Genomic DNA, 17,869 nt, shown 5'->3' with positions numbered 1-17,869 from the left:
TGGCCAGCCTGTAGGAGGAAGGGAGGGAGGCAGGAAACGATCCTGTGCGGCGGCAAGCTTTCTACAAATGTTCTGTGGAGCAGGACAGTGTTACCTAGACAGGCTGTGAAAAGGTTATGGATTTTAATCCCTTAGAGTAACCCTAAGAAACGAGGTAAAAACTAGTAAACTAAAAAAAATTAAAAATGTTAAAATAATCTAAAAGAAGGAAGCAAAGGAGAAATGGAAGAATTCAAAACAGCAAAACAATCACTAAAAGTGGTAAAAACAGAAAACAAATAGTATAATGGAGAGTAAATCTAAACAAATCAAAATTGCAATTAATTGTACAAGCTAAAATCTCCAACTGAAAGGCAGAGATTGCCAGAATAGATCGTAAGAACCTGGAACATGGTTTCCAGAAGAGAACACTTTGATATAAGAAACAAGTAAGTTGAAAGTAACTGGAAGGAAAAGGCATGTATGGCCGACCATGAGATCAAGAGAGCTACAGCTGCTACGCTGATACCAAGGAGCGTATACAATCAGACCGTGAGATAGAGGGGCGCGTGAGATGCAGCAGTGTCCAGGATAGACCTACAGAACACAGGAGTGTCCACGATAGACCACAGAACACAGGAGTGTCCACGATAGACCACAGAACACAGGAGTGTCCACGATAGACCACAGAACACAGGAGTGTCCACGATGGACCACAGAACACAGGAGTGTCCACGATGGACCCACAGAACACAGGAGTGTCCACGATAGACCTACAGAACACAGGAGTGTCCACGATAGACCACAGAACACAGGAGTGCCCACGATAGACCACAGAACACAGGAGTGTCCACGATAGACCACAGAACACAGGAGTGCCCACGATGGACCCACAGAACACAGGAGTGTCCACGATGGACCCACAGTCACACAGGAGTGTCCACGGTGGACCCACAGAACACAGGAGTGTCCACGATGGACCCACAGTCACACAGGAGTGTCCACGGTGGACCCACAGAACACAGGAGTGTCCACGATGGACCCACAGTCACACAGGAGTGTCCAGGACGGACCCACAGAACACAGGAGCGTCTGGACTGGATTCTGCTGTCCACACCTGGCTGACCTGAGGGGTTGGCACGGACACCTCTGCTTTGCTCCCACAGTCAACGGTGGCACAGAAAGCCCCCGGGTCTCATGGCTGTCAGGCACAGGGAGCCCTTAGACCCCGCTGTGGACACACAGGAGGCCACTGTCCCCGAGCCGGCCCTCCACCCTCCCCAAGAGACAGAGCGCAGGTTCTGGCCTCAAAGCCCCTCTGGCGTCCTCAGCAGGCTCGGCGCTGGGACAGGGACGGCTCAGTTCACACTCTGTGCAGCAAGGCCAGTCCACATTGCTCCTCTGTGGCCCGTGGCCCCAGTGAACCCACAAGGAGCCCTGGACAAAGCCGGCAGGAGAGGCCCCTGTGCATTCCCAGGCTGGATGACGGGTCTGCTGAGGTGTCCTGGGGGCCCTGCCTGGTTCTCGCCCGGGGGGTCCAGCACCACGAACTCCCCTGCCTTCCCTGTGGCTGCAGGTCTTCTCCAGGGGACCCCAGCAACCTGCAGAGAGCGTGGAGAAGCTGCCAGCAGCTGCGCAGAGGAGACGCCGGGATCTGTCTGTGCCGGGCGCCTCCAAGCTGCCCGCGGGGTCCTCCCTGCCGGGACGGTGGGCTCCAGGCTCCCTCCCAGCGTGCGGGACAGGCCGGCCGGCAGAAGCCGCTGGAGGCCGCCGCTGGCGCTGTCACTGCTGTGGCCCTGCAGGCGCGGGCTGGGCCGGGCAAGCCCTGCTGGGTCCACCTCCGCCACCCACGCCGGCGTGCCCTCAGGACAGCCTGAGCCCACGGCCGCCGACCCCGGGCCAGTGAGGGCGGAGGGGCCATCAGTGCTGGGCGGGCAGATGCACGCTGGCATCGAGAGCGGGAGCTCAGGCCGACGTGGGCCGAACAGCCACCCAAGGACGCCTGCGTCCTCTTCCCTGGAATCCGCGAACCTGTCGCCTTACGCGTGAAGAGAGACTTTGCAGACGGGCGAAGTGAGTGGTGGTGAAAAGCGGAAGCTGCCACCCTCCCCCGGGCTGTGCGGCTGGACTGACAGCGTCGCCGGGGTCCTCAGAAGAGGGAGGGCAGAGATCCCAGGGGAGAGAGGACGCTGGCTGCTGGCTTTCGGGGTGGAGGAGGCCCTGAGCCCAGGAGTGGTGGCGGCTGAGGCAGCCCCAGAAGATGCTGGGAGGGCGGAGAAAGCTGTGCCCCGCAGCTCAGCGTGGACCCAGAGAGACCGATTTTGGGCTTCTGGCCTTCTGACTATGAGACGATCCCTCTGAGTTGCTTCCGACCACTGAGCTTGTGCTGTGGCCATAGAAGCCACGGCAAGGTGACGCGGCCCCCCACTGTGGGGTGAACCCCAGCTACGAACAGTTACAGGACAGAGTTGCTGTTGCTCACAGGGGTGACGGGGAGCCAAGGAGGAGCCATGGTGTGGGTGTCGCCTGGGGACCGTGCCTTCTGTCACCCACAGAAGCACCAGGCACCCCAGGATCACAGACTTTGGGTTCCAAAGCTGACTCGGTGAAAGGGAACGTCTCTGCCGGGATGATACGAGGAGCAAACACGGGCCCCTCCCTGTCAGTGAGGGAGGGCGGGCAGCCCAGAGGAGCGTGGAAGAGACCTGCACACGCTTCGCAGAGGAGAGGAGAGGAGAGTGCAGCCAGCGACACCCAGACGGGTGCAGAGGGGTGCGCGGGGCCCCTGCCAGGGGTTGGCTTGTGAGGACTTAGCAGGGTCAGCGCTGAGCCCCGCATGGGTGGGATGAGCTGTGTGACCATGTGAGCCTCAGAGACCCACGTGCAATGGTCAGCAGAAGGGATAAAGCGTTAAGCCCCGTGGTCTCGCCAGAATGAGGTCCTGTGTGGCCATGGACACAGCAAGCCCGTTACCGACAGTTACAGGACAGACCTTAAGGAAACATGGCAGGGAGAGAAATCAGGTGAGACGACCCCAGACACACAGCCCAAAGCTGGTGCTGCCCAGGGAGGCGTGTGCTTGGCTGGCGAGCCAGGAGGAAGGCAGGGAGGACCCGGGGCCAGGCCAGGGTGTGTGGCTGGGGTGGGGCGGCCACGAGGCTCCTGCTTCTGCCCCCGCAGGACCTGGCAGTGGTTTTCCCAGCCTTGCTACTGGGTCCAGCATCTTTCTACGTGCACACTTTCCACTGCACACTCAAAAAAAGTTAAATTTGGAAAGTATTTTTAAAAGGAAAGAAAAAAAAAGAAGAAAGAGACAGGAACCACGCCCTGGCATGGGCAGAGCCTTGCAGAGGAGGGGCGCCTGCAGCTGACTCTGCCCAGCCCCCTCGCCCATTAGCCCCTCAGCCACATGCCCAGCCTGGGTGGTGCCAGCTCCGTGACCCCTCCTGGCACATGCCTGCTGCCATTGGAGCAGACAGTTGAGTCAGAATCAGTGCACTCTGGGACACGGATAATCTGGGCGAGGATGCAGACCACGGGTATGCTTCCTCCACGGCTCTGTTCCTGCCACGTCTGACCTCACTCCTCTCCCCGGGGTAGTGGCACTGTCACAGCCTGAGTGGAAAAGTCCCAGGAGCAGTCTGGACCCAGGTGCTATCCGGGGCAGCCCCTCTGAGACCAGAGCTGCATTCCTGGGCTCAGGTGGGTGGCAATGCCTCTGCCTCCATGCTGCGCCTCTCCTTACACCACATGCATGCCCACACTGCACACACGTAAAAGCTTCCAGGCAGAGATGACTCTCTTGTTAGGGGCCAGCACAGCCAGGGACTTTCAGCTGAAGCCCGTCCTCCTTCGCCATTCTGAAGATCCTAGGGCCTTTAAGAAGGATGCTAAATCGACTCTGCCTGTGCTCTGTAAGTGGAACAGCAAAGCCTGGGACAGCACGTCTGTTGACAGCATGATTTGCTGAATACTTAAAGCCCACTGTTGAGACCTGCTGCTCAGAAACAGATTCCTTTCAGAACAGCACCGCTCAGTGGCAATGCCCTGGCCACCCAAGATCTCTCACGGAGACGCATGCTGTCTCTGCACCCGCTGGCACCACCTCCATTCTGCAGCCTGTACCAAGGCGCCATTTCAAATTTCAAGTCTCACTATTTGAGAATACATTTTGTAGGGCTGTAGCTGCCACAGATAGTGATTCTTCAGATAGACTGGACAGAGCAAAACAAAACCTTCTGGAAAGGAGTCCCCACTCTAGGTGCCATCAAGAACATTTATGACTCATGGGAGGTCAAAATATCACACTAACAGGAGTTTGGAAGAGGTTGATTCCAGCCTTCATGGGCGACTTTGAAGGGTTCAAGACTTTAGTGGTGGAAGAAGCTGCAGACGTCGGGGAAACTGCAGAACTGGAATTAGAAGTGGAGCCTGAGGATGCACGGACTTGCTACCATCTCATGGTCAAATATAACTGATGAGGAGCTCCTTCTGTGGATGAGCAAAGAACGTGGTTTCTTGGGATGGAATCTGCTCCAGGTGAAGAAGCCACGGACGCTACTGAAATGGTAACAAAGGACGGATAATATTTCATACAGTGAGTTGACAAAGCTGTAGCAGAGTTTGAGAGGATGACTCCAGTTCTGAAAGAAGTTCTACTGTGGGTGAAATGCATCCAACAGCATTGCAGGCTACAGAGAACTCTTTTGTGAAAAGAAAAGTCAATCAATGTGGCAAACGTCATTGCTGACTTATTTTAAGAAATTGCCACAGCCACCCCAGTCTTCGGCTACCACTGCCCTGACCAGTCAGCCTGTGGCCGCCCACATCAAGGTGAGACCCTCCAGCCTCAGGAAGATTACGACATGCTGAGGTCACTAGCATGTTGCAGGAATAAAGGATCGTTAGTTAAGGCACGCATATGGATTCTTTAGACATCACGCTATCACACACTTAGTCAACCACAGTACAGTGTAAACATAACTTTAATGTGCTGTGTTCATCCATTTTCATGCTGCTATGAAGAAATACACCAGACTGTAATTTATAAAGGAAAGAGGTTTAATTCACTCACAGTCCGCATGGCTGGGGAGGCTTCAGGAAACTTACAGTCACGGCAGACGGCGAAGGGGAAGCAGCACCTTCTTCACAAGGAGGTAGGAGAGCGAAGGGAAGAGACCCTGTAACACCCTCAGTCTGGTGAGAACTCACTGTCATGAAAACAGTGTGGGGGAAGCTGCCCCCACCCAGTCACCTCCCACCAGCCTGCCCTCAACACGTGGGGATTACGCGGATTACAATTTGAGATGAGATTTGAGTGGGGACACAGAAGCACACCACAGCATGTGCACTGGGAAACCAGAGAGTTTGTGTGACTCAGTTTACTGCAGTTCAGTCTGGAACTGCGCCTGTACCATTGCTGCAGTGTGCACACACCTCACACACATATGCACTCACACACATACACACTCACACATACACTCACACATCAGATGCACTCACACACACATCACACATGCATTCACACATACACACTCACACGTACACTCACACATCAGATGCACTCACACACACATCACACATGCACTCAAACACACACATATGCTCAGACACATCACACGTGCACCCACTCACCACACACCCACTCATACACCCATACACTTGCACTGCACACATGCTCTCACACTCATCTGTAATTACTCATAAGTGGCTCTCAACTTGGTTTTCTCAGAATTGAGAAGTCACCGTCAGCACAAGGAGTGCTAACCAGGCCAGACGTCACGGTCTCACCGATGGGTTCTGTGTCCCAGGGAGCTGAAGGTGCCGGGACCGTGTCCTGACCTGCCCGCCGCTCTCCCCGTGCCACCCGCCCAGACAGCCCCTGAGGCTGCATCTCACACACAGTTTCAAGCCCAGTGCGGTCTCCAGAGTTGGCCCTGTGACCTGAGAAGGGGTTCCTGGCTGAGGGAGCCCCAGGAAATCACCTTCCATGGGGTAGGGACGAGCCTCCCTCAGCGCCTGGCCAGCACTGGGGCTGCAGCGAGGTGGGTGAAGGTGGGAGTGGGTGTCCTCAGCAAGCCGGCTGTGACACAGAATGCCAGTGTCTCGGTGCCACCGCCCTTGCACGTCCAAACTGAAACGCCGCCAGCAGACCGTGAATAACCGAAACGACTTGGTGCACTTTATCAGAAAGGGCAGAGCAGATTGCAAAATTAGGGTGTAATTACACATTGCCAACTGGGGAATCAGCCCCTGAGCACCCGTGAAATCATAGAAGGTCTGCTTCGTTCTGGAGTGGCTTCCCTTTGGCTGGCAGAGGAAGCAGAGCATGTGGAAAGATGGGGCAGGTGGTCTGGTGGGGTTAGGAGGGAGGTGTCCGTGGCGGGCACGTGGTCTGGTGGGATGAGAGGGGTGGTGTTCATGGTGGACAGGTGGCCCAGCCTACCCCAAGCCTCCGCAGTTTAGCCACATGTCCACTTAAGGGATGCAGAAACAACCCCACAGTGGGCTGTGCTCACATCTGAGCAGGTGCCTGGGGACCCAGCATCACTGGATTATCCAGCAGCACCTGCGTCCTGGGTCCCAGGCAGACATCGCTGTACGCAGAGGCTCTGGCAGGGAACTAAAGATCCGAAGGGAAGTGGCTGAAGAGACGTCGGAAGGGAATTCCGGAAAATAGGAATCCGGGCTGTGAGATCTAGGTGTAGAGGAGGCAGGCTGGTCGTTCAGGCTGTTGGCCCCTGTTCTGTGTAGAAAGGGTCAGCTCAGGGTACATAATATTCACCCTTATTCTTTTTCTTCCGTATTTCTTTATATTTCTTACAAATGTCTCTCAGCCTTTTTTTCTTCTCACCCGTGTCGTTAAAAATGGCAGATCCGAGAAGCTTCTGTCTGAACATATAACCCCTGTGCACGGTGGCTCTGGGCAGGCCCGTGTTTCTTTGCAGAAGGGGCCGTGGCAGACGCCTGGGACCGTGGCTTTCACCTTGTGCCCCACGTCACTGCCTGATGAGGCTGCTCTGTGTTCAGGGATGCCGGATGTGGTGGCACAGCGGCCTGGGCCCTTTGTGCAAACCTCGTGACTGATGGTGGCACCCGCCTTCCCGCTGGGGTGTGGGGCTCCGTCATGGTGGCAGGTGGAGCCAGCAGAGCACAGGAGTGACCCGTCCTAGTGAGAACCCTGAGCTTGAGCCTGAGCGGCCCCCTGGACACAAGTGCGGGGCACACGTGGCTGCGTTTTGCTGCTGGAGGGAGGAGCAGGCTCCGCTGGGTCCTCCCCACCCCCGTCTCCCGGGACAGGAGAACTCTGGAGACGGTGCCCGGAGTCTCCGGCTCTGCTACGTCTTTTCCTTGGCTGGCCCTGTGGCATGTCCTTCTGCGAAGACAAACCACACCCAAGAACGCCGTTGCCACCGAGTCCCGAGCCCTTCCAGCTCCTCCCTGAGTGTGGGAGGCCGTGGGGCCTGAGACCCCATGACGGGCCACGTGCTGCCCACCCACACATCAGAACAAGGTGGAACTGACTGCTTTTCGTCGACACATCCAGCCCAGGTGAGCAAGGAGGTCCTTCACGAGAGGCCGATTTGATATGTATTTACCAGCTCCCTGCCATTTGTCTCTGTCTGGTGTCAACATTTCAGCAGGAGGGGCTGGATGCCAGTCCCGAGGACACGGAGCAGGAGGGACGCATCTGTCGTTGTCACTGAGGGGAGGAGGGGGCAGGGGGTAGTTGCTCTGCAGTGAGGGGGAGGCGCTGCGCAGAGGATCAGGGGTCTCAAGGGGGGGCTAAGGTGCCGGGAGGAGGCTGGAGGGACCGGCCCTCAGTGCCCAAGGGGCAGGCGAGGCCAGGGAGCGCAGACAGAGGGCTCCCAGCCAGAGCTGGGCAGTGCCCCCGCGCTTCCCTCCAACGTCGAGGTTGTTGGAACTCAGAACTCAATTTCTGCTGGCGCTGATAACGTGTGGGCCACTTAGAGTTCTGGGAATGGGACAGGGCCCCTGGGACGAGCGTCTCTGATGGGGAGGCTTCCAGCAGGAGGAAGGGGAGGTGAGCAGAGGCTCTGGGCCAGGACTAGGGGAGCAGGCTGTGAGTCCCTCCAGGGTGCGGGGAAAGGCCCTGCTCAGGCCTGCTAGTCTCCCTAAGGAGGTACAGCCCGGTCCCCCAGCAATGTCCCCAGCACGGTCCCCAGCAGCCCCAGGCCCGGTCCCCCAGCACGGTCCCCAGCAGCCCCAGGCCCGGTCCCCCAGCACGGTCCCCAGCAGCCCCAGGCCCGGTCCCCCAGCACGGTCCCCAGCAGCCCCAGGCCCGGTCCCCCAGCACGGTCCCCAGCAGCCCCAGGCCCGGTCCCCCAGCGCGGTCCCCAGCAACCCCAGGCCTGGCTGTGGAGAGAGGCAGGCCCTTGGTGAAGCCCAAGCCAATGCTGCCACCACCCAGGAGTCTGCACCTGCTGCAGGGGGCACAGGCCGAGCCCTGGCTAGGCACGCAGGGCAAGGCTGGGGAGACAGAGAGACCAGGAAACATGCTGGAACACGGCACCGGGGGACAGCCCCTGCCCCACGATGTCAAGACCTTTCTGTATACAGGAAGGGGCCCAGTGGGGAGGGGGTGGAGGATGTTTGTCCCCCGGCAGCCCCAGGACGAACAGCAGTTGCCTTGGTGCCGTGGCCGTAAGCAGGGCCTTGCTGTGGCTGGGCACGCTGGTCATCGCTGAGCCCCAGGCCCGTGGCCCCGCAGCACCTGGGCAGACGCGCGGCTCTGTGGCGCCATCCACAGACACGGATGGAAGAGCGCCGGGTGTTCCGCGGCTGCCAGGCGGCTCCCGTCAATTACAGATGAGGAAATGAGTTTTGGGAGTGATTTATAAACCCAGGGGACTGGGCCTCCCCGGCAGGATAATGAAACCCGCCTCTCCAGCCCCTGCACGGGCAGAGGCACCGCCCAGCCTGGTTGCTAAGCAGCTACGCGTCTGCGTGGATCTGAAACTCAAACAGTGTCGGAAAACGCTCCAGGTGGAAGGGAGCCCTGTTTACGGAAGCAGCACAGACGTGGCCGTGTCTGCCTTGAAGCGAATTCTTCAGACGGGTTTGGACAGGGCATCGCTGGACAATCCTTCCGAGGAAGTGGGTGTCCGTGTGCCAGCTCCGGGCCACACCTCACGCACGACCGGACAAGTGTCCTCCTGGACTCCCTGGGCCCCCCGAGTGCAGAGCACCCTCTGGGGTGCTGCCTTACATGGGGGGCTGCTCTGGGAATACCACGAGTGCCCAAGGCAGGCATCTGGGGAGCCCCAGGGGACCCTGGGGGATGGGCCAGTGAGCACCCAAGCCCTCGAGGCCACGCTCTGAGCCTGGCTTTTGCTGGCTGCGTGTTTGGGATTCAGTCTCCATCCAGAAAAGGAAATGGCGGAGATGCTGAACTGCCCGGCGAGCTCTGCAGCCCGGTCCTGGCTCAGGACAGGCCCCGTCTGAAGCAGCTGCCAGTGCTTCCTGACCTGGTTTTTTCCTGCTGGCGCAGAGAAGTCCCTGCCACCGCCCAGATGTGGACACCCGTATTTCCCTGGCTCTGGACTGAGGGAGGGAGGGAGGGAGGGAGGCCCCAGCCAGCCCCTTCATAGGCTGTTTCCACCCCCCAGGCAGGCCCATGGTTCCCTCCAAGGCTGAGGTGAATTCCTGGCTGGAGGAAGAATGGGGACCCTGAGCTGGTGCCTCGGGGTGGACGGGGGAGTTTCTCAGCACCAGGGCCTCACACAGCAGAGACGGGGAGGTGCTGGGAACCGGGGATCACACCTGCCTCCCGGTCTGAAGGGCCCACGCCAGGCCCTTGAAATTCATGCACGAGTGTGTGAGGTTTCCACCCACCAACTGTCAGCTGCCTGATGGTACAGAGACCACAAGGCTGAAGCTGAAACCGAAGCTGCCCCGAGCCCGTTTTCCCAGCGAGGCTGGCCTGGGGGGCACAGAGGGGCTCAGGCCATCGTGTCTGCAGCACGGGAGGCTTATCCAGCCCCCAACACAGGCCAGCCCCAGACCAGCCCCAGACCAGCCGGACCCTAGCCACAGATGTGGAGGGCAGGGCACTGCCTGCCTCAGACCCCCCACCCCACTGGGACTCTCTGCCCTTAGGCCCTTCCGGCCCATCCCCAGCAACTGACGTCCCTCCCCCCCATCCTGTCTCACCCCCAGCGATCGGTGCCCCTCCCCCCAGCACAGCCCCACCCCAGATTCTTTGCATGCTTGCCACCCTCCCTGGGCACAGGAACTCATGCCGAGGCCTCCCCCGCAGACCGGATCATCCTCAGGCCCCTCGTGGCCTACGAGGAGGCTTGCCAAGACCCAGAAGGTGTCTGCAGCATCCAGGGCCCAGGTGGCAGGGCCTCGTGCCCACGCATGCCCCGTACCTGAGCAGGGGCTGCCTGGGGTATGGCGGCTGGTCTGCATCCAGGCACAGAGCGGCCTTCTTGGTCACCTGCTTGTAGATGTTCCTGGCGGTCACTCCGATCCACAGCATGGTGGAGAGTGTGGAGTAGTGCAGCACGATGCCCACCTGTGGGGAGCAGCCATCAGCAGGCAGCCGGGCCCTCGAGGCACCTGCCCCAGAGCCTGCAGCCCTGGCCCAGCCTTGCAACTTCCAGAGGCTGCTCTCAGTGACAAGAATGACAGCAACAGGTGGCCACAGGGAGACACTAGGCCAGGAGTGTCTGTGTCCCAGGGCAGACAGTGGCTGCCCACAGCAGCCTGGAACTCGCAGGGAGAAGCTGGGCTGCAGAGACTCTCTAACGGCTCAGCTCTTCTCCCCTTCTGCATGGAGATGGGGGCAGGGAGTCTGTGGGAGCCCACGAGGTTGTGCTCTCACACCAGAGCAGGGATCTGCATGCATGCCCCCCGTGGTCCCTGTGGCCCAGGCGTGGGACCCCATGAGCTTCAGACTCAGACCTGGAGGGTGTCCCTCAAGGGAGAGGAGGCAGAGTCCTCAGTGGGGTCACAGCATGTGCTCTCACTGAGGTCTTGTGAGTAGGATGAATCCCCCCCACGGGGACGGTGTTTGCAGGACCCTGCAGGTCGCTGGTTCGCATTGCTATGGAAACTTCCTGCACTGGCTGATTACGAGGGCCATGCTGCTACCTTTGGCGTAATAACCTGACATTTTGAAATGACAGGTAAAATACTGCTGTAATTGGAAAGGACATAAATGTTTAAGGAACGTGGAGATTCGCTGCATAAAACTAACATCGCACCGTTTATGATGATAATATCAAATCCAGAGCTCAATTTTTACTGATGTGGAGGCTCTGTAGTAACTGATGGGGTGGCTGGAACGATCGGAGGGCTGCGTTTGGGTTTCAGATGAGCTCCCCACAGCCCTGGCAGCAGGTACCGGGGGGACCAGCCAACCCTTTCCCCGGGCATGGCCTTGCCGCGGAGCGTGGGGGCGTGGCCTTGCCTCGGAGTGTGGGGGCGTGGCCTTGCCTCGTAATATGGGGGCGTGGCCTTGCCTCGGAGTGTGGGGGCGTGGCCTGGCTGCGGAGTGTGGGGGCGTGGCTTTGCCTCGTAGTGTGGGGGCGTGGCCTTGCCGCGGAACGTGGGGGCGTGGCCACAGGGTGTGGAGGTGTGGCCTGGTCTAGGAATGTGGGCGTGGCCTGGCCGAGGTGTGGGGCGTGGCCTGTGGGGGCGTGTCCCGTCACAGCGCCCAGGCCTCACCGCAGAGACAGGGAGGCCAGGGAACCACGGGCCACCGCATGGAGCAGTGGGGCAGAGGTAACTTCCACAGCCTGGCCTCGGGCTCTTTCTTTTCGGGAAGCAGCCGTGGGGCTGTAATTGTCACCGCCCCGGGCGCTGAGGAGGGCAGGGAGGACGGCAGAGCTGGCCCTGCCCCTTGTCTGGGCCGAGACTCACCCAGGCTGTGTGCATTTGGGGATCACAGGGAGGTGTGAACGGCAGAGCTCTGGCTCCCAGACACTGACTCCAGGCTGGACAAGTGGAGAAGCCGCAGGGAAGCCCCTGGCTTCCCACAGTGCTCCACGCCGCCCCTCCCCCCGGACCCAGGGCCAGCGCCTGTCTCTGATGACCATGTCACTCAGCACGCTAATGGGGCTCATGGCCAGCTCTTTGTTGCCATAGCGACCATCGTCCTTTCCAGCCATCCATAGCCTGGGACCAGGATTCACTCAGTGCTGAGCTGTGGCCCTTGGTGGGGCAGGCAGGCAGGAAGGTGGGTGGGACAAGGGCGGGGAGGCGGGTGGGCAGGTGGGAAGGCCGCTGGAGGAGTACTGTGCCCGGGCAGACAGGTGGGAAGGCCGCTGGAGGAGTGCTGTGCCCTGGTGGGCAGGAGGAAGCGGCCCGGGGAGTGCGGTGCTCAGGCGCCAATGGCACACGCAGGTCAGACCCCAACCCTAGTCATTACTAGACCCCTCAGGTGTCCTTCCTCTGGCTAGTAGTGGCTGAATTCTCCTCCTTACCCGGAGGATGCAACTGTGAAACCCGCTGGGCCTCGGTGTTAGAACAGCGAGAGAGTTTCTTCCTGTCCCAGAGCACAGGAGAGCAGGGGGGTTGGTCAGCAGGAGCTCGAGAACGTTGCCTCATGGCTTCCTGACTGGCACTGGAGCTGCAGCCACCTTGGCCCCTGCTTCTGCTTCCCAAGCCTGGTGTCCCTCCTCTGGTGGGCACCTCCTACCTCCTGCTGCCCCTAGGGTTCGTTTTCCACACTTGTTTCCTGTTCTTCAGTGCTGCTCCGCAGTGAGACCACATGGGTTTGTCTCTGGTAGTGTCCCAGCTTCCAAGCATGGCCTGGCTCCTCTCGGGCACTAGACACATTTGCTGAGTGAATGAGTGAGTGAGTGAGTGAATAAGTGAGTGAGTGACTGAGTGAGTGGGTGAGTGATTAAGTAACTGAATGAGTGAATGAGTGAGTGAGTGAATGAGTGAGTGAGTGAATGAGTGACTGAGTGAACAAGTGAGTGAATGAGTGAGTGAATGAGTGAATGAGTGACTGAGTGAATGAGTGAATGAGTGAGTGACTGAGTGAATGAGTGAGTGAATGAGTGAGTGAGTGAATGAGTGAATGAGTGAGTGACTGAGTGAGTGAATGAGTGAATGAGTGAATGAGTGAGTGAGTGACTGAGTGAACGAGTGAGTGAATGAGTGAGTGAATGAGTGAGTGAGTGAATGAGTGAATGAGTGAGTGAGTGAATGAGTGAGTGAATGAGTGTGTGAATGAGTGAGTGAGTGAATGAGTGAATGAGTGAGTGAGTGAGTGAATGAGTGAATGAGTGAGTGAGTGACTGAGTGGACGAGTGAGTGAATGAGTGAGTGAGTGAGTGAGTGAATGAGTGAGTGAGTGAGTGAGTGAGTGAACGAGTGAGTGAATGAGTGAGTGAACGAGTGAGTGAATGAGTGAGTGAGTGAGTGAACGAGTGAGTGAATGAGTAAGTGAATGAGTGAGTGAGTGAACCAGTGAGTGAATGAGTGAGTGAATGAGTGAATGAGTGAGTGACTGAGTGAACGAGTGAGTGAATGAGTGAGTGAATGAGTGAATGAGTGAGTGAATGAGTGAGTGAGTGAATGAGTGAATGAGTGAGTGAGTGAATGAGTGAATGAGTGAGTGAGTGACTGAGTGGACGAGTGAGTGAATGAGTGAGTGAGTGAGTGAATGAGTGAATGAGTGAGTGAGTGAGTGAACGAGTGAGTGAATGAGTGAGTAAGTGAATGAGTGAATGAGTGAGTGAGTGAACCAGTGAGTGAATAAGTGAGTGAGTGAATGAGTGAATGAGTGAGTGAGTGAGTGAACGAGTGAGTGAATGAGTGAATGAGTGAATGAGTGAGTGAGTGAGTGAACGAATGAGTGAATGAGTAAGTGAATGAGTGAATGAGTGAGTGAACCAGTGAGTGAATGAGTGAGTGAGTGAATGAGTGAATGAGTGAGTGAGTGACTGAGTGAATGAGTGAGTGAATGAGTGAATGAGTGAGTGAGTGAATGAGTGAGTGAGTGAGTGAGTGAGTGACTGACTGAGTGAATGACTGACTGACTGACTGAGTGACTGAGTGAGTGAACGGTGCTCTCTGGGAGATCAGGGCAGCATCTGGAAATCAGCCACAGTCTTTTCCACTCATCGCCTCCCGAAGGCTTTTGCCTTAACAAGATCTCCTCCAAGATCGCACCCCTCTGGAACCTTCCAGACCAGCCCCACTGCGGCCCCAACACCCCAGCAGCCACCCCAGGCTGTCACCGCAGGTCCTGGCCCCAGGAGCTCCACTCAGGCAGGCTGAGACTGAGAAAGTGATGGGCGTCCCCAAGGCACAGGGAGGATTTGCTGAAGGCCCTGGGTGGCGTCCCTGCCCGCGGTTCCGGCAGGCTTCCTCCCAGCGTGCAGACCTGGCGGTGGCGGTCCCCGGCCCCACCTCCAAATGGCCCCTTGCAGGCACTCACAGGCCGGATGTCAATTGTGTTTCCCGGGCACTTGCTGTGGTTGTTTCCAGCTTATCAGAGGAACAGTTAAGGAGGAGGGAGGTGTGTCCGGCCTCAGCTGCCTTCAGGCGGGTGCCAGCGCCTCCTCTGCTGGGCCCAGGCCTCGGTGGGGGGCGTGGCCTGTGGTCTGACATACACGACGTCTCCTCTGCGTGTCGGATGCCAGGGCCCTGTGTTTGTGTGAGCGCCTGCCTGGCCTGCCGCGACCTTGTGCAGGGAAGTGTGGTGCTGGGAAGGAAGCCCCACGGTGGCTGCAGGCAGGTGTGGGAGCCTGGAGGGGAGGGGGATTCTGTGCACTCAGCCCCGATTCTCCCCCAATACCCCTGTGGGAACAGCCCCTGCGTGAATCTCGGCCACTGCTGTCTGCGGGCACACGTCAGTGCCAGGTACTGCGGGAGGGTCCCAGAAACCGCAGGGCTGATGATCCGTGGAAACCCCCTGGATGTGCCTGGGTCGTGGACGTGGCTGTGCTCTGGGCTGACCTTGGGCTGTGTGACTGCTGGAGGGGGTGGCCACTGGGGCTGGGCTGGCTGGGGGTGAGAGCTGTGGGTCCTCTCCTCGGCCATGAGCCACAGTGCAAAGTGGATGAGGACCCAGCTTAGATTTGACGTAAGTGTCTCCCATGAGCTCTGCCAGAAGCTGTGTGTGATGCGTGCACCCCGCTTTTAAACCAAGGTCAGGCTGGCCCCTCAGCCTGAAGAGCCCTTCTGTGCCCTGTTCTTTTCCACGCTCAGTGCCTTGAGGCTCCAGCTCTCCCTGCAAGGGGAGGAGGGCTCCCCAAGTGGCCTCTCTGCTTGGCTCCCGGGGGTGGGGGCATCTGCTGCAGGGAGGGAAAGAGCTTACCCTCCTGGTGACTCAGGGGCAGAGTTCACAGGTTCCTCCCTGGACCCGAGTGCATGCCCCTCCTGAGCTGACCCCACCACTTTCTCTGGGAGGGGCAGGCTGTGTCCCTGCTCCTGGGGAGCGCTCCCTTTGGGGATGGTAAATGTCAGGTTAGCACAGTCCTGGCGGGGGCCATGCAGTGAAATCAGTCCTGTGGTCAAACGTGGAGCAGCCACGTGGACTCCTGTGGCATGAAGCCGAGACACCGACAGGCCGGGGCCTGGCTCCCCTCCCAGGAAATATCTGGGCACATGCTGGAATACTATTTCGTAAACAAGACGACGCTCACACACTTCCCCTCTGACGAAGGCGCCCCCACACTCACCGCCTGGCACAGGATGGGGTACTTGGTGCGATTGATGCCACCGGCGAACACTGTGAAGGTCAGGGCCGCGTGGAAGCAGAAGTTCAGGAGCGTGTGCCGGCCCTTGCGGCTGATGCGGATGGCGCTGTGGGCAAGGAAAGCAGGTGCATGTGAGCAGAGGCTCCACTGGGGGAGGGATGGAGGGGAGCGCTCTGGGGTGCAGGCTCTGTCCCCGGGGAGTCCGAGCTCTCCGTGGGGTCAGGGGCAACTGTCCGAGGACCCAGTCAGGGGAGAGCAGATGGGCCGTGCCGACTGTGCCCTGAGTGGTGGCCACTGGTGGTCCTGTCCTAGGTTGCTGTGGCACCCTGAGGCTGGGAGGGGTTTGCAGAAGCTTGAACAGCCTGACCACTGGGCGGATGAAGATGCTGAGCCTCTGAGACTCCAGGACATGGCCACACAGTCTCAGAGACAGAGGGTCCCAGCACGGGTCATCCCTCTGAGCAGGAGTCCGGCAGGCCAGGAAGAGGCCGTGGCTGGAGTAACTCAGCGAGACCCCAGCCGTAGCCTGGGGCTGAGCCTGCCATGCCCACCCGTGACCGCGACCCTCTCTGTGACCACCACCATGTCTGAGGCCTGTGTGGCCAGCACAGGTATGGCTGCACCGTGGCCACCAAGACTCCGGCCACGGCCTGGCCTCAGCCTCTCCCCATCATCGCAGCCACTCTGGTCTGAATGTATTTTATCTCCCCAGTTCTTGGGACACATTAACCCCCAAGCTGACAGTCTTCAGAAGCGGGGCCTCAGCTGTTGTGGTGGGGTCAGGGGCCCTGAGAAAGAGCCCTGAGAGGGCCTCTCCCTCCACGGCAGGGACACGGGGAGTGGGCACAGTCCGTGCGCCCGGAGCGGGCTCTCTCCACAGTGTCGTGTGTGCCGTGGTCTGAGAACTTAGCCTCCAGAACTGAGAAGCCAGCTTCTATGGTTGATAAATCCCCAGGGCCCTGTGTTCTGCTACAGTGGCCCCAACAGACCGAGCCACGTTTCGGACCTGCCCACGCCTCTTCTGGCCATCACAGCCTCATTCGAGTGCGTCCGAACCTCTGACGAGACTGCGGCCCTGGACGCGTCCAAGCTGTGTCCGTCCGTGACCAAGGTGGCCTCAGCCTCAGACATACCTGAGCCTCTGCCGGGGACTGGCTGAGGCCACGCCCACCCTGACCACGGCTGGACCCCCTCCCGTTCTCCACAGGCCATGCTGACCGCCCAGGGACATGAGCTTTTCAGGGCGTCTGGACCGACATGGCGCCCATTTCCGGGAGAACTGGTTTCACCCAGTTAAGGACATGGGGGTTGCCGTTGAGAGACCCTGAAGGAGCAGCTTCCCCAGCTCCGCCCCCCTTGGCTGTGTGATGGGCGCCTGGTGCTGGGCAGGTATGAGCTGGCCGCTGGCTGAGTTGTACCTTCAGGGACTTTTACTACACTGGGCGGGTGACATTGCCCTTCAGGGACTTGCCTTTGAAGGTACGAGCAGGTTTCTTGGGGCAAAGTGGGCCCCGTGCCCGTGCCAGGCTCACCTCCGGTGCACGATGTAGGTGACGACGGAGGCCAGCAGGCAGAGCAGCATGACAGCCGTGCAGGCGTACACCACGGGGTGCAGGAACTCCCCTGGGTACCGGGGCAGGGAGAGCACGGTCTTCAGATCCTGCGGAGGAAGCAGAGGAGACGCGTGACCGACCGGCGCCGTCACCTGGGAATCCCCTTCAGGCTCAGCCTCCCCTGCAGCCGCTCCAGGCATTTTCGTGTGGGGCCCCAGGGAAAGGGGTCTGTCTGGGGCGGGAGGGTCAGGCTGCGTCTGTGGTCGCTTAGGGAGTGCACGGGAGGGACCCCGCACAGCCACCTTGCGTCCACGGCTCTGCTCGCCGAGGGCATCCTTGCGCGGCTCTGAGTCGGTTCCCAGGGCAGGGTTTGGGCCGACTGACGCCTGCCTCCAGCCTCCTCTCTTCCTGCAGCCTGGGGGTGGCCGGGTGGGGTCTGGATGGACCTTACAGAGGGGCAGCGAATTCCCCGGGACGCCCTGGCCTCACCCCGAGCCCCACACCCTCGAAACCCTGCCTGTCAACATCTCACGGGATTCTGTACACGAGAGGCGGAGAAAGAGTGGAGGCCCTTAGGCACCCACAGATCCGGAACGGAGGCCCCACTCCGAGTCTGGATGGCACCGACTCCACCCGCTTCGCCGTCCAGGAAAA

At 59.3% G+C, this 17,869-nt stretch overlaps 1 protein-coding gene across 2 annotated transcripts in view; it reads right to left on the bottom strand.

The window, feature by feature from the left end:
* ADGRA1 (adhesion G protein-coupled receptor A1) overlaps positions 1-17,869 on the bottom strand; it is a 33,612-nt gene that overhangs the window by 6,395 nt on the left and 9,348 nt on the right. Inside the window, exons 3-5 of one of the 2 annotated variants that reach the window (XM_074383138.1) lie at positions 17,195-17,322; positions 15,645-15,768; positions 10,374-10,519 (exon numbers count right to left, since the gene is read on the bottom strand). In XM_074383138.1, coding sequence (XP_074239239.1) covers positions 10,374-10,519; positions 15,645-15,768; positions 17,195-17,322 — 398 coding nt within the window. Of the gene's footprint in view, positions 1-10,373; positions 10,520-15,644; positions 15,769-17,133; positions 17,323-17,869 lie in introns of those variants that run through there. The other variant, XM_039465273.2, reaches the window with a different exon arrangement.

Source organism: Saimiri boliviensis, chromosome 12 (genome assembly GCF_048565385.1).
Source record: "Saimiri boliviensis isolate mSaiBol1 chromosome 12, mSaiBol1.pri, whole genome shotgun sequence".
Lineage (NCBI taxonomy): Eukaryota > Metazoa > Chordata > Mammalia > Primates > Cebidae > Saimiri > Saimiri boliviensis.
The sequence above is the reverse complement of the archived record's forward strand: the minus strand, read 5'-3'. Positions and strand labels throughout refer to the sequence as shown.